The 14,743-nt window shown below is 38.1% G+C and overlaps 1 protein-coding gene across 4 annotated transcripts in view; it reads right to left on the bottom strand.

Moving 5' to 3' along the window:
- cntn3a.1 (contactin 3a, tandem duplicate 1) overlaps positions 1–14,743 on the bottom strand; it is a 66,454-nt gene that overhangs the window by 42,247 nt on the left and 9,464 nt on the right. For all 4 annotated transcript variants that reach the window (XR_009713712.1, XM_061272258.1, XM_061272262.1 and 1 more), the window contains exons 2-4: positions 14,142–14,285; positions 6,762–6,894; positions 2,631–2,806 (exon numbers count right to left, since the gene is read on the bottom strand). Coding sequence is in view for 3 of the 4 variants with exons in the window: in XM_061272258.1 (XP_061128242.1) it covers positions 2,631–2,806; positions 6,762–6,894; positions 14,142–14,196 (364 nt within the window). In the remaining variant the exon portion in view is untranslated. The remainder of the gene's footprint in view (positions 1–2,630; positions 2,807–6,761; positions 6,895–14,141; positions 14,286–14,743) is intronic.

Raw genomic sequence — 14,743 nt, 5'->3', positions numbered from 1 at the left:
ACATGTATATTTTTTAATATGTATTTTTGAGCAATACTTATTTGTTCTGACTGCACTGCAGGGTGCTTTTGTCAGCACACAATAGAGTACATATAATAGAGAAATACATAACTCTAAGGCAAATAAAGAGTGTCTAGCCTCAAAAGTGTGAATAATAACCACACAAACACGGACATTTTTATGTTTGAAATGTTTTACAGCTGCTTAGTAAAATGCAGTCAATCATCACTTTTCTTAAGGCTTTCAACTGTTCCCTGACTACTTCTCCTTTCTTCTCAAAATAACACTGCAGAGTGTATCTACGGGACATACGCAGTATTGCTTTCCTCCGTGAAATTCAGGCCTGTAATTGATTTTTAAGAAACACTGGCTACCTCACAGAGTCCAAAGGTCTGATTTTAGGCCAGAAGCATTGACTAATGTGTACACAGCTGATGTTGTTCAAGTGGGAAAAAATAAATAACAAATATGCTACACAGGTAAGATAATAGGACAAAATGTGGAGAATGCAAAGCAAGAGTAATTACAGGGCTGAATTTGATAGAAGAAATCACGGGCAGCTAGATACAAGGGAGTCACATCCTGCTTTGCTTTCATATATACAGCCATTTCACCCTTCATTAAACACAGTGTTATACCCTTGTGGATTTATATGCAGCTCACTAACTCGGCTGTGCATTTCTCCTTATCAGGACAGTGACCCAATGCAGCATGCCTGACACCGCAATAGTTGATGTCATTTTACAAAACTTGCCCATTTAGCACCGGAATAACCCAGGCAGATTTTAAAACACAATCTGGCTAAGCAATTGCCAAAATTATTTAATCCAACACTTGTAATAGGGAAATAGAGACTCTATTTTTTTAAAAAAAAAGTAATTGTTGTCATCTGGATCAAGAACATTTGTCAGGGTTTAAGTCTGTCCAGATGGTAAGAGAAACTGTTATAGCATCCATCTGGCAGAGGATTACAAGTGTTCTTAACATATGAGCTCCACATTCCTGGATTTGGATCTGCAGTTATCTTTGGCTGAGGCAAATCCAAGACAGTGATAGTGTCAGCAGGGAGTCACATAAAGACATTGTTAAAGACGATGTAGTGTTGTTTTTAGAAACAATTGCTCTCTTATGTTCTTAAGAAACCAGCCTTGATTATATTACCAGATACGAATGAAGATCCAAGCCCTGGCTTCATTGAGGGGGAGCTTTGTCTTTGTCTAACAGCACACATAGCCGAGGGAGGTGTCAGCCCCGAGGTGTTTGAAAAAGCATATTGCCCTATTCGGACTCGCAGTGTGTTACAAATGACCCAGGACTGACTCTCATAACAGGCTGCTGCACTGTGAGTTATTTTCTTGGCTGAAGACATGCTCAATCACACAACACACTTAATTAAGTTAAACCAGGACCAATAAATATGATCTATGACATATCAGCCCTGAAACTTGTCCCCAGCTGTTGACAAAAGCAGTGAGTCTGAGGTCTGGCCCAGGAGATGGATGAGGGCTATCACAATGAAATGCAGTTTAGGTCGTGTCTGAAAAGTGACAGGAAGGATGAATATGACAGAAAACCTGATAGAACATCAGCCCCGCAATCTGTACTATACACTAGGGACAAGGACGCACCCAAACCTAGAGATGTGGGTACATGTAGTACTCGCCCTCTGTGCACCAAGAGATCATCTGTGCATCTTCTACTATATGATATGGCAGACAAACCGACAGGTAGACAGACATCAGCATTCTGTCAAGCTGTACAATCTATTAATCGATATGAGGGCTGTCACTTGATATGGACACCCATCAACAGAGCAGGCCCCAAGCTCACCTTGCCATCAGAGATGCCCCAGACCCGTATAAAATATGACGGATGAGGCCAGTGATGCAGCAGCTATATGGGGTCTTGTCAAGGCCCCGCCACACAATCACACACTCTTCATGAAATGGATCGCAAGTTTATAAACACATGACAGAGTCAAAGACTCAAATGGAGCACTAGAGAGATTGTTTGAATTGTATAAACACAAAAAGTTGCTTTGTGTTTTCTCGTTATTAACGCAATGGAGAGCGTTGTTATTGCAGGGAGATCGCATCCGTCATTTCCTAGAGAATCATGCGAGGTCATAATATTTTCAGTAAAATGCTACATCCGTTTCAATGAAACTTTTACTCGGGCAAACATCAGGCTGTAGTGAAAACATTTGAAGTTCAATTGAAGAGACTCAAACTTTAAATACATAAAATAAAAATAAACCCAAATTGGCTCAACATAAACAACCTTTTGGGATTGTTTGTCACCTTGTCACAGGAAAATGTATTTAAATTAGCACAAGGAAATATCAGTAACTAAAATTGAGGATTCCTTGAAACCCCTTCTCTCAATACATGAATTTGTAAATGATAACAATTTCATTCGAACCCCTTTTAGCCACAATTTGTGGAAAGATATCAGCAGAAAAATATTTCTCCAGTGCCTCTTCTGACTTGTTTTTGACAAGCACACAGCTCACAAGGGCACCGTGACTCTGGAAATCTTGCGAGGTTACTTTCCTCTTAATGGCGGCAAAATGTTTCTGTTTCAATTGTTTTCTAAACATTGAAAAGAACAGTTTTCCCATATGAACTTACAGGCAATGTGAAGACTGGCCTCTCTGCTGACGATCGTGCCAAATGAGTTTGATGCCAGACACTGAAATATGCCAGAATCGTCTGCTTTACTCAGATGGGTAATGTGTAAATTTCCTCCCGTAAGGGAATATCGTGACCCCGACGTTGGCACGATGAAAGAGTCATTAAGCCTCCACCTGTGAAAAATAAGACAGAGCAAAAAGAGCGAGTAAGTCATAATCCAAAATATCTTGTAAGGAATGAAGAAATACTGCAACTAGGATTCTTTTAAAATCAGAATGGCTTCCTAAAATACAATCGTTAAGAAAGTTTTGCTTCATCAACCCACATAAAACTTCAATTGAATATATGGAATGGGAAGTTGCAGACGAACCAACAAACAAATTGTGGCATTAAAAACATTTTCATGACAGAAATAATAGCACATTTTCATGTTTGATGCAGGCATCAAACCATAATGCAATCTCCTGAAATGACCAACAAAGCAGCTTTCTAAAGATTCTTCTGGCTCATTTAGGCTTTAAGCAAGAGACCTTCCTTCAAAATGAAAAGCTCTAACTTTTTCTGAGAATATCTTTTCATCTTCCCACAAAGCTTGCTTTTAGAATGCAGCAAATGTTTGCATTATTGTTGTTGTGTTTGTGTGTGTGTAAGTGCGTGTGGGTGTGTGGTTGCGTGGGTGTGTCTGCGTATGTGTGTGTGTGTCGATGTGTGTGTGGATGCGAGTGTGGTTTTGTGTTTAATTTGTACTATGTATATGTGTGTGTGCGTGTGTGTCTATATATATATATATATATATATATATATGTATGGTAGTTTTGATTAATTGTGTTATCTCTAAACCGTGAAGCACGGACATCATGGCGCAAATTTCCGCTTTCTACTTTCTATCATCAATAAAAGACCTTGTAGTCATGATGTCTTTCACCATACTGATAAAGTAGTCAGTTTCCTCTTTACTTCAAAAGTGTGATGCTTCGCTGTTTCTGAAATTGAATTTTTGAAAGCGTTGCATGCAAACAGTCATGACAAATAACTAACCTTTTGGTATAACGGCCAAAAAGCTCAGCCTTGCTTTCATCGGACCAAGACACCTTTTCCCACATGCATTTGGGAGATTTCAAAACTTGATTTTTTCCTGATTCAATTTCTTTCACAGCCCGGGCATATGAAGAAGACGGGAGATGGTTGTCACATGTACTTCACAACCAGTGCCTTCCATGAATTCCTGATGCTCCCTCAATGTTGCAGCAATGTCATGGCAACCTACCTGAGCAGTTTTTTTACTTGTTTTTCATGAATTTTGAAGTTCTTAATGGTGTCACTGTTGGCACCGTATTTTATTAGGCTTATCCTCACAGTGTTCCATGAAATATTTCCTGCCTTGGAAATTATGCTTACTATTTTCTTCACTAATATTGTTGAATAATGAGATCAACTAGATTCTGTAGAAGTGCTCTCCTCTTATGCTGTTAGATGTGAAAAATGTCAGGAAAATAACGACTAAAACAGAACTTAATTTAGGGTTAGTCAGGGGCACTTTAAGCGATGACAGGTGTCTTGTGACTCCCATCTAATTGTAGGGGTGTGCTAAAAAATTTATTTGGGAATATAACGTTGCGGGCCTCTTTATAATTCACGTATTGGTAAGAAGGCGTCACAATCAATATTGCACATTCCTTCATAAAATTTGCTGGCATGTCTCTCAAAGTGCACATATCTCAAACAGGCACTGCGCTGGTGGTAAACTGAAAGCATCAATAACCGTTGAAGAAAACATGTTTGATATCAGGTATAATCAAACTAATATTTGGGTATTCATATGACAATTTTCACAAATATATTGGTAAAATAAAGCACACGTATTGCAATACATATTGTAACAGTAAACAGAAACATATCGTATCAAAATGGTTTTGAAAAGATTTATTTGGTCTCGTTTATATATATATATATATATATATATATATATATATATATATATATATATATATATATATATATATATATATATATATATAAATATAAGTATATTATGTATGCAGTATCTATTGTAAAAAAATGTCATTTTTAAAAGGGTTGTGAAGACTTTTTATTTTCACGGCAGCAGTCTTCCGTTGTAGGTTAAGACAAATGAATTTATCCTTATTGCTCCTAAAAATAGCCCAGTTGTTTTCCTCCAGGTGATCAACAGAGAGATCCAAAATCTACAAAAACCAAAGCCTTTTCCAACATTCCCAATCGGTGACCTTTCATAAGCAAAAAGCTGCCAAAGTCATGAGTGCAATATGTTTTGTTTATTTAACCCTTAATGACCACTCGAATATCCATAAAAGTCACCTCCGTGAAAGAGAAGCATTACAGCATAGCAGTTTGCGAGCAATCTAAATGGAGTATATCAACTGCCACCTGGTACTTGCTGTAATTAAAGCTAAATTTAATGTGAGCTGGACATGCTCTTTTGGCATAATAAAAGACTCATTTTATCAAAGATGAGTTTGACTGTCCACACAGAAATAGTTAATAAACTGGTCAATGTGCACTTAATTTGATAAACATAATGAGATTTTCTATAATTGTTTCAATTAAACATAACAACCAGGATGCAGAAGCTATAATGCTGGCAGAATAAACTGTCTTTCAAGGGGATCACTTCAACCTATTACACATTAAAAGGCCATTTGCATTTAACTATATTGTGCTGAATTGCAAATGTGATGTGGTCTCAAAGGATTGATTGTGGCCTTTACACAAATTATAGCATATTTCAGTTTGTTTTCATTTGTCATCTTTTCTAAGAGGCAAGGTGCTGGGCATTGATCAGTGCGTAAAACAAATGCTGAGACTCTAGAGTACATATTTGGTGGATTACAGGATTTTTGACATGTAGTTTCTTAAATGTGAAACATTTTGAGACTATCATTTGTCTTCCTGACCATCAAGGTCTTTTGCAAGATTCTTTTGAGTTGCTATATGGTTTCAGAAAGACAACAGTAAGTTAAGGAGACTCCCGCAGATCCATATCCACATGTCATCGCAAGTGTGGCATTGATCAATAGCTTTGTCCAATAAATTTATGATGCTCTTTTTTTGCATGTGTATGTGTATTATTGGGCATACATCAGAAAAATGAACAAATGTCCTCGAAAACACGATTTGAATCGGAAAATCACTTTTGATTCAAAAGATGCGACTACATCAAGTCGACCTGAATCGAAACGTTCCACTTTAAAACTTACCAAGATACTTCCGTCATTTATCGGAGAAATTTATATTTAAAATAAATGCTACATTAAAGTTACCTACTGACAAATTCACCCATATTACACAATGACAATAAGAATCTCATTGCATTATACCCTGTCAAATTGGGCTGTATCATATTGGATTGAATCGAAATCACTTAATTGACCTCAATCAGGTTGTTCCACTTCAAAATAAACCGTCTTTAAATCGTATCACATCCCATATATTAAGTTAAAGAGCATAATGTCTTTTAGTGAAGGGTTGCACAAAAAATGTACATACATAATACTAGATTTTTTGAAACAATAAGTCACTCTGGAGTATAAGTTGCACTACTCCAAAAATGCAGCACAAATAAGAAAAAATATGTGCGAGTCACATTTTTGGTTGGTTTGTTTTTGAATCAGGTGTGTTGCAGTTGTGACACATCTGAAACAGGCTAGAAAGGGGCTCTTGAGGATCAAACTTGGGCAGCCCTGGTGTAGCTAAGAGCATCTATGTAATATATATACGTATATGTTTATGGTGTTTGAGCCAACAAAAAGACCATTTGGAAAATCAAAGAAAAATGTTCAAATGTGCCGTTCTGTTATTCAGAGTGCCCCAAAAGGGAGTGTTGTAACCCAAAGTGTCAGGCAGTACAGATGGAAACAGTTCAATCAGGTATGTTCTGCCTCTCCAAACCCACAAACTCTCAGGCTGTGCATAATTCACAGGCTGGGTCCTCCGAAGGTTGCGTGGCTTCACTTCTGTGGCGGATGGACCAATTTTCCATATTTTTGTTTTGCAACAGGTCTTAAACATAAAACCCTTTTGTCTACAGCAAACATGCTTTTAGATTGCTTGCTACCACCCAGAACACTGAGCGATGCCTGTAGGCTTTACCTGTATGAGGGTGGGGGATGGCCCTGGGCCTCGCAGCTAAACACCACCTCTCTCTGATTCTCTCCAGGTTGAAGGGGAAACACCACACTGCCGGGTTGTTTGGTAAACACGGGCCTAAGCAAAAGTCTGTTACCTATACGGAGACACACAAAAATATGTATATCAGTATTGATGCCTCGAGTAAACCTAAAATTTGTTTTGTACATGTAGGCAGGTAGAGCACAAGGAAGCAAATGGGATAAGATGCTGTACATAGAGAAAGGCAGAGTCACGCAGAAATTTCAGGGTCAACAAGGAACATAAGCTGACAGTATTTTTTCTTAATAAAATGCATCTGTTAAAATTAAATTAATCATTTACAACTACAAGAAGAATGCATTTAGCCATGTTTTCCAATGTCACAGAGAGTTTGTCGAAAACGGTGAAAGCTTTAATTGCTGCAAATGGGGAACCACTGCATATTTATAGTCTCACTTCGCTCGCTTGTCCAGGGGAAATTGTCTGCTATCTAAGTCAGAATGTTAAGCATGGGATTTTTGGAAACGAAAAAAAAAAAGATTATTCCACAAAATGAATAAAAAAATGAAAAGCAGCGTGATTTTTTTTATGCAAAATCCCCTCCCTATTTTAATTAGACAGGTGCAACAGTGAATACAATAGTCCGCAAGGCTCATGGTAATTGCATTGCAAACAATAGATGCTTGGAGTAATTGTAAAGGGAATTTATTATAGACTTTTTGAGAATGCATTTGCATTTGTGTAATGGCACAGGAATAAGAAAGCTGTGGAGGTTAGACAACTTATTCGTCGGAAAAGCAGGTTTCTAGAGCATTGAGAGTACAAGGCTTATCCCCAAAAATAACTGAGAATGGTGGAGATGTTTGACAAGAGGCCTTGTGTGCTGATTGTTCGCCTCCACAATGAAAAGCCTCTCAAAAGGTTACGCAGGCTAAAAGGCCGTGGTTTTGTTAGATGATGGATGTCTGTCAAAGTACTGCGAGGGAGGACATTTTAACAAGGAGCTGTGTAAAACCGATAGAGATTAATGTGTTTTTTTTAACAAAAAGCATCTGTCAATGTGTTTTTCTATGCTGAAGAGATTTTGTACCATGTGAATGGAAGTGTGACTAACCGCCGACTAGTCCAGATTGTACCGTACCTCGTGTCCAAAGCCTCCAGCTCATTTGTGACCATAATATGGAAAGGTGGTGCAGAAAATTGATGCATATAAGACTAAACTGTTTCCTCTTTAAAGAAATCAATAAAATGAATGCCAAAGCGGAGTGCACTTAATATAGTCAAGTCAATGAACAGCAGTATTCTATTTGGTCACACCACCAAGGGCTTATGACGGTAGCTCTTAAATGGCCTGTCTGTCGAGAGCACCGTTGCAATTTTTGGCATAATGTTGAGTAAGGGTTGGAAAAACAGGAAGGAATTGAGAACTGTGGCTGAGGTTGAAGGCCCTGTTCACACTGACGTAAACACCCTGAAACTTTTTATTTCCCCTCGCGACAGAGAGCTTCAGGAAAGCTTGTGTATCAGTCTGAAATCAACAGAACAAGGACGTTTTCTTTTACCCTAGAGAATTTAATTTGAGCAACCAGGTGCAATGTGGGAATGCATCTGACAAGTAACCAGAGGTGACAGATTGTCACCTATTTGCAGATCTAAGTCGAGGTTAAGGCAGAATCCCGTGGCTAGACCAGCCATGAGCACCTCTGGGCTGCGAAAGCAAAATGATGAAAAATCACTCTATCTGGCAAGTGCACTGATCCAAAATCCTGACAGAAAGTTCCCCATTCAATACATTGGGACCAAGATGGAGGTCATTATGAAAGATTCTTTAAAGAAAATAGGTCGCCTCTACTCTTATCCGTCACCTGCTGCCTGATAGTGATAATATGCAGACATTTCATAAGGCTTCTCAAACAAGGAAAAACCGTAGTAGGTGGAAGGAAGGAAGAGAGCCGAGCCGTTTTGGGGTCTGACATGAAAACTTATCTCCAATTCAATACAAGCTGACGCCAAATGAATACCTACATCTTACCTCAGCATGCATAAACAGGCACATGGGGAGTCAGCTGTAGGGGAGTTATCGGCCGTTTGAGAGGTCCCAAATCCATTCGTTTCAGCTCAAGGTTTTATGCATCAAATAAAAAAGCCAATCTTATTTTTAGAACCAGCTTTCGTCTCTGTGTGAGTCGATAACGGACATCTTTCAGATCTCTCATTGAGACAAATATTATTTCAAGGATTAGGTTATACCAGGTGTTATACTATAGGTTCAAGCACATCTAATCAAAATATTAGGCAACTTTTTTCTTCTCAAATTTATTAAGCTCATAACCTTAGCACTATTGGTAAAGCAGGAAAAATATTGATACATAAAATGAAAATGCCCAAGAGTGAAAACTTTGGCTTTGGGGTATTGCCACTACTTACAATATTGTCTGTAAAAAGAGAAATTAGATCAATATTCTCAAGTAATAGCCAAGCATGCTGCACTATACTATGTACGCGCAAATCAAAACTAGTTCACAAGAAATGCAATAATACCCCTTTTATGATGGTGTCTAACAGCAGATTCATTGGGGAAACATATCATTGATTACGATTAACTCTGTATGTGGGATGAGAAAACTAAAGCTATTTCTTGGTTGTTATTATTTCCTTTGACCATGTACATAGGCAGAGAAACATGCTGCTTCAGCAAGGACCATTTGTTATTGAATTGCTTTTATTCCCTCAGCAATGGTGAGGAGGTTATTAGCTGTCAGATAATAGCTACTAGAGGCTACCTTAATTGAAACATCAACCAAAGGATAAACACTTTTTTTTAAAAATCCATTCGTTTTTAAACTTAGATTATTTTCTGAGTCACAACACTATCACATTGATGTTACACAATGGTCTTAAATCCAAACAAATGCTGCAAAACAAATCAATAAAAAAAGTGCAACTTCTAAAAAATGAAATAATTGTTTTACCTCCAATTATACCTTCTTTCTGAGCATTTTAGCAAACTCCTTGCCCAAAAAATGAAGCAACCAAAAAAAACAGCGACAGTCACGTACAGGGCTGTATAATATATTTCTTCACAAAAAGCCTTGTTTTGACCAGCCTTCAAAGCTGCTTTTCATGTAACGCACTGCATTCTACTGACTAGATCTTCAGGAGAGCATGCACTTTCAAAAGATCAGTGGTGATGATAAATTTGAAAAGTCACAATGTATCAAGGACTGCCTGCTATGCCTACAGCTTTTCAGTAGCTTGACCACAGATGACACCTGTGATAAATCAACAAAATAAATGAAAAACAGAATCCAAAATTCAAAACGTTCCTTTTTAGGGTTACAAGCAAGCTCAAGCTTTTCTTTGCTGACTGGGAAAAAGGTGGAATCCACCTCGGTCTGGTTGCCAATCAATCAGGAATTTTTCAAACCAGAAATCCTAAGATATAAAGTATATATGAAACATATCTTCATGAAGTGCTTGTGATTTGTAAGATTTCATTGAAAACTACAAATATTTACATGATGCATATTACGTATAAATCATAATTTCCAGACAACAAGCTGCTACTTTTTTCCCCACATTTTGAACACTGCGCTGCGACTTATATCTGACGCGGATAATTTATTTTTAGCAACTAGCTCCATGCGACCAATATATTTATCGACAGTGTCATCACTTCTGACCAATGAAACTGCCAAATCCGGAAAGTGTCCTGTCGTCATTGGACGTGAAGCTTTATATCAGTTATAGTTTACTTGAAGCATTGTACTCTTATAAGAATGAAACCAAATGACCAAATGGAATGAAAATGCTGTTCACTTGTGAAGTGATCTATTTCAATTTTCGTTTACATACACATACATTCATCAAAACGGCTGTTTCATAAACACCTTTCTTTGTAAATATCCCATGTTTTAAGGTGGACACCTCTGGCTCATAACCGACATTAACATGTAAATATTCGTATCTGAAGAAGCCTGAACACGATCCCGCTCATTTCAATCAGGTGCGTTGCAGCAGGGAGACATGGGCTGCGACCGAATGTGCACACTATTACTATTCCCTATCGAGTGCGTTTTAAGACGGCAGACCTATTCAATTAGTGGCCCACAGGCCACAGGGGGCCCCGAGCCTATGTTTCAGGCTGCCTTAATTGAATTGCATTTAAGAGATGCAGAGGGCATGTCAGTTTGCAAGATTTCAAAAACTCTTGCAGTGTTTGAAACGGTGAATGCAACATTCGCGTAGCCTACCCACCTTGCTGACGGTGTTGTTTTGAACCGTGGCCAGCGGTGCTAAAAACAGGAGGAGTGGCAAGATATAGGGGAATTTTTTGTTTCGAAAATTGACAAAAAGTGTCAATTCACCAATGTGTATGGCGCAGCTACATTTCTTGATGTGAAAATCTGGCCCAACTGAAATCATAATTGAATAGACCTGGGTTAGGGGATAAGAGTGGACATTCAGACACATCCATGGATAATAGGCAAGACAGCGGCCCTCCAGGACCCAGTCTAGACACCCCTGATCTAGGTTGACAGTTGAGCTAATTCCTTTTGGCTCAACAGAACACTGGCATAGAAACAGAAGTTAGGGAAATTTAGACTTGCTTTCCCACCCCGCTAAAAACTGTTGTATTATATAAAAGAATAAAAACGCTTTTTCATTACCCCTCTTGTGATAAAAGTGGTTTTGTCAAAACTCTACCCCTAGTGGGTGCAAGCTTCACTCTTTTTGTGAGTGCCTGTTTAGTGTATTTACAGCAAGTCAGATATGAGATACAGGTATCAGCGTGATTTCACCAAGCAAGGAATACACTGAAATTGACTGTAATTTTCCTCTCAAGAGTTGTGATAGTATTGCTGAAGCATTTTTCACATGATGGCTGGTTCAGGAAAGTCTAAGCGGACGGGTCAAAATGCATCTTCCAACCAAGTCCAAAGTCACCTCCCTGCTCCCTGACATATACAAACACACATCCAGCGCCCCTGGGTGGAAAGAATGGGGAGGGATCTGGTTAATTCCCGATGAACTTTCTATGGAAAGGACTTCCTTCTGGCTCATCGGCTCGTCCACGTACTAGCCGGCTGGCTGCCTGGTGTACGTATAACCTTCCTCAAAGCAAATACCTGATATAATGACACTGCTTATGCTACTCAGTATCGTGCTCATGCGTTCTAAAATACTATTCATGTATTTCTTAGAATACCAAGGCTTTGAGGGTCTTAATGTATTCCGCTATAAGAAGGCTTTTGTCATGGCCAACTGCCCAACCTCCTCTCATATACTGTGGGAACAGAAACTACATCAGTCATAATCACAGACCTTTTGTCATGAGTAAAAAGAGAATTATTTTTTTCACTTTGAAATTTTTCTGAAAGTAAAATTAGATTTGAAAGTGAAAGGCAGCTTCACATGTTTCAATACATAACTACCATAACCAGTTGCACTTTAAAGTACCGTAATTTTCGGACTATAAGTCGCTCCGGAGTATAAGTCGCACCAGCCATAAAATGCCCAAAAATGTGAAAAAAAACATATATAAGTCGCTCCGGAGTATAAGTCGCATTTTGGGGGGCAATTTATTCGACAAAATCCAACACCAAGAACAGACATGAACGAGCAACAACAGGCTAAATGATACGGTATGCTAACGTGACAAACACAAACGAGGAGCTGAGAACGGGCCTGACGTAACATTCAGTTATTTTAAAAAAAACTATTACATAAATAACACGTTTATAAAACCATCTGTGCCACTCCAATTCATTAAATCCATCGATCGTCCTTTGTCAACAATGCCGTGTGCCGCGCCGCAGTTCAAATTATTCCACAGGCCCATACGATATATAAACTATATTTTAAATAACTATCACATAAACAACAATATTATCAAACCATTTGTGTCACTCCAAATCATTAAATCCATCGATCAAATGTCTCGTCCTTTATGTTATCCTGGTGGCAGAGGACATGTCCAGAGGATATGGCGCTTTAGTGTTAATTACTTTATTTGATTTTTTTCTCTCTATTTTTTATGTTTTGAATATGTTCAAGATAAAGATATCAAAGCATGTGAAGTGATCAACTATACTAAAAATAACATGTGAAGTGGTCAACTATACTTGTAAGTAAGTGATGTGTTAATGATCAAGTAAAGATTTGTGAAAAAAAACATATATAAGTCGCTCCTGAGTATAAATCGCCCCCCCCCCCCACCCAAACTATGAAAAAAAACGCGACTTATAGTCCGAAAATTACGGTATCTGGACAATCAATGTTATTGTATGAAAATGTGTGAATTAGTTTGCTGCAGTGACTGAAATTCAGTAATTTTGCTTTATTTGATTATAATCTGTCTTTAGAAAAAGACAAATGTATCATATAGAGTGATTGTTTGCAAACAGCCAAGTCTGACCAACAAAACCCTTTCAAAAGAAGTAGTTTGCCTTTAACATAAAAATATTCTATAATTTGCATTTAATTAGTTTTTTTTGTATGGTATGCAGCACTGTCATGAATGCTCTGATTAAAACTGTTCATCTGGCATCAAATCTCTTCACTCTTTACTGTGTCCAGATAATGCCTGAGGGCCTATAATACAGGGACACAAATTTAAACGGCAGATTCTAATCCTTTATCAACTGACACTTAGCGACACATCATCTGATGTGTACTGGATTTACAGATAAACCGTGCTAATTGCCAAAATTGCATATGTAGGTGTGAAAATGCAGCACAAAGAGACAAAGTGATGAAGTAAGGCACACAGATGCTAATTATTTTACAGCCCAGATACTGGGGGGAACGGGTAATCTGTAACAAGACAACATGAAAGATTCGTCATTCTTTTATGTATTATGCTCATGCCGCAAAACCCTCATTTATATTGCTCTCATCCTCAAACTCCGACATTAGGAGACGTCACATTTGACCCTGAACATTTTGTAAGAGACTCAATTTAGGTCTCTCATTAAAAGCAAGATCAGTGAAAGGATTTCTGTGCGACTAGCCATGCAATCACAAATAGGTTGATGATTGAAGTGCCCTTTAAAAAGAATGACCACATTTTCAACTGCAAGACAGGGAGGGTTTTTTTCAGAGGGGAAAATCTGTCTCTTTTTTTTCCTAGCAGTGCCCCTAAACTGAAGTCATGCTGCTTGAAGATCGCAGGGAAAAGACATCAACATTGTCCACAAATTACAGGGATTACTAGAAAGGTGCTGGGCGCCATAAAACCTCATTTTTTTTCAGATGCCCTCTATTCAGTAGTTTCTAGAGCTGTCATCAATTTTTGAATAACAATTCATAGTTAATATCCCAATACACAGAAAATAAAAATTGGTCATTCAGGAGGTTTACCTGCCAGGCAGTCCAGCAATGACAGCAGCAGTGCCAGTTTCCACAGCAACTCCATTTTGATGGTCTCAGGTCGATGCGATCTTAAATCCAATGCTAAATGTATGATATTCTTTCTTTGTCCTTTTGAGCACTTACACTTGTTCCCTGTTAACAAGAAGAGAAGGAAGGGGGGCACATTAGAAGTGAATTCCAAATACAGATGGGCATTAGGCTAAATTTCCTAAATTACTAAAGATGGAGACCAATATGTGAATAAAGTTTTTTTTCTTAGGACACACTAGTTGTTAGTTGTAGTTAAAAGAAAATGCATTGAATGAGTGTGCTCCATATAGTATATCTATTTGGGATAATAAGCAATTATTGACCATAAAGAACCAATTATTTGCCTGAAATTGAATGTTGATTCAATCAAGGCAAAATGCGCATTACTTTTTGCATTGCAAACAACAACTCTTATTTCACTCTCGACGAGGTAGTGGGCTAGAGACAAAAGCTATGTGATGTTACGTCCAAGCAGATGTGCACCATGGCACCTCTCTGAGAGACATTTACATAGCAATAATATATTCTGTAGTTTAATTTGTACAAAAATAAATTCATCA

Source organism: Syngnathus typhle, linkage group LG2 (genome assembly GCF_033458585.1).
Source record: "Syngnathus typhle isolate RoL2023-S1 ecotype Sweden linkage group LG2, RoL_Styp_1.0, whole genome shotgun sequence".
In the NCBI taxonomy this organism is placed as follows: Eukaryota; Metazoa; Chordata; class Actinopteri; order Syngnathiformes; family Syngnathidae; genus Syngnathus; species Syngnathus typhle.
Note: the sequence above shows the minus strand (reverse complement) of the source record. Positions and strands in the feature narration are given on the sequence as shown.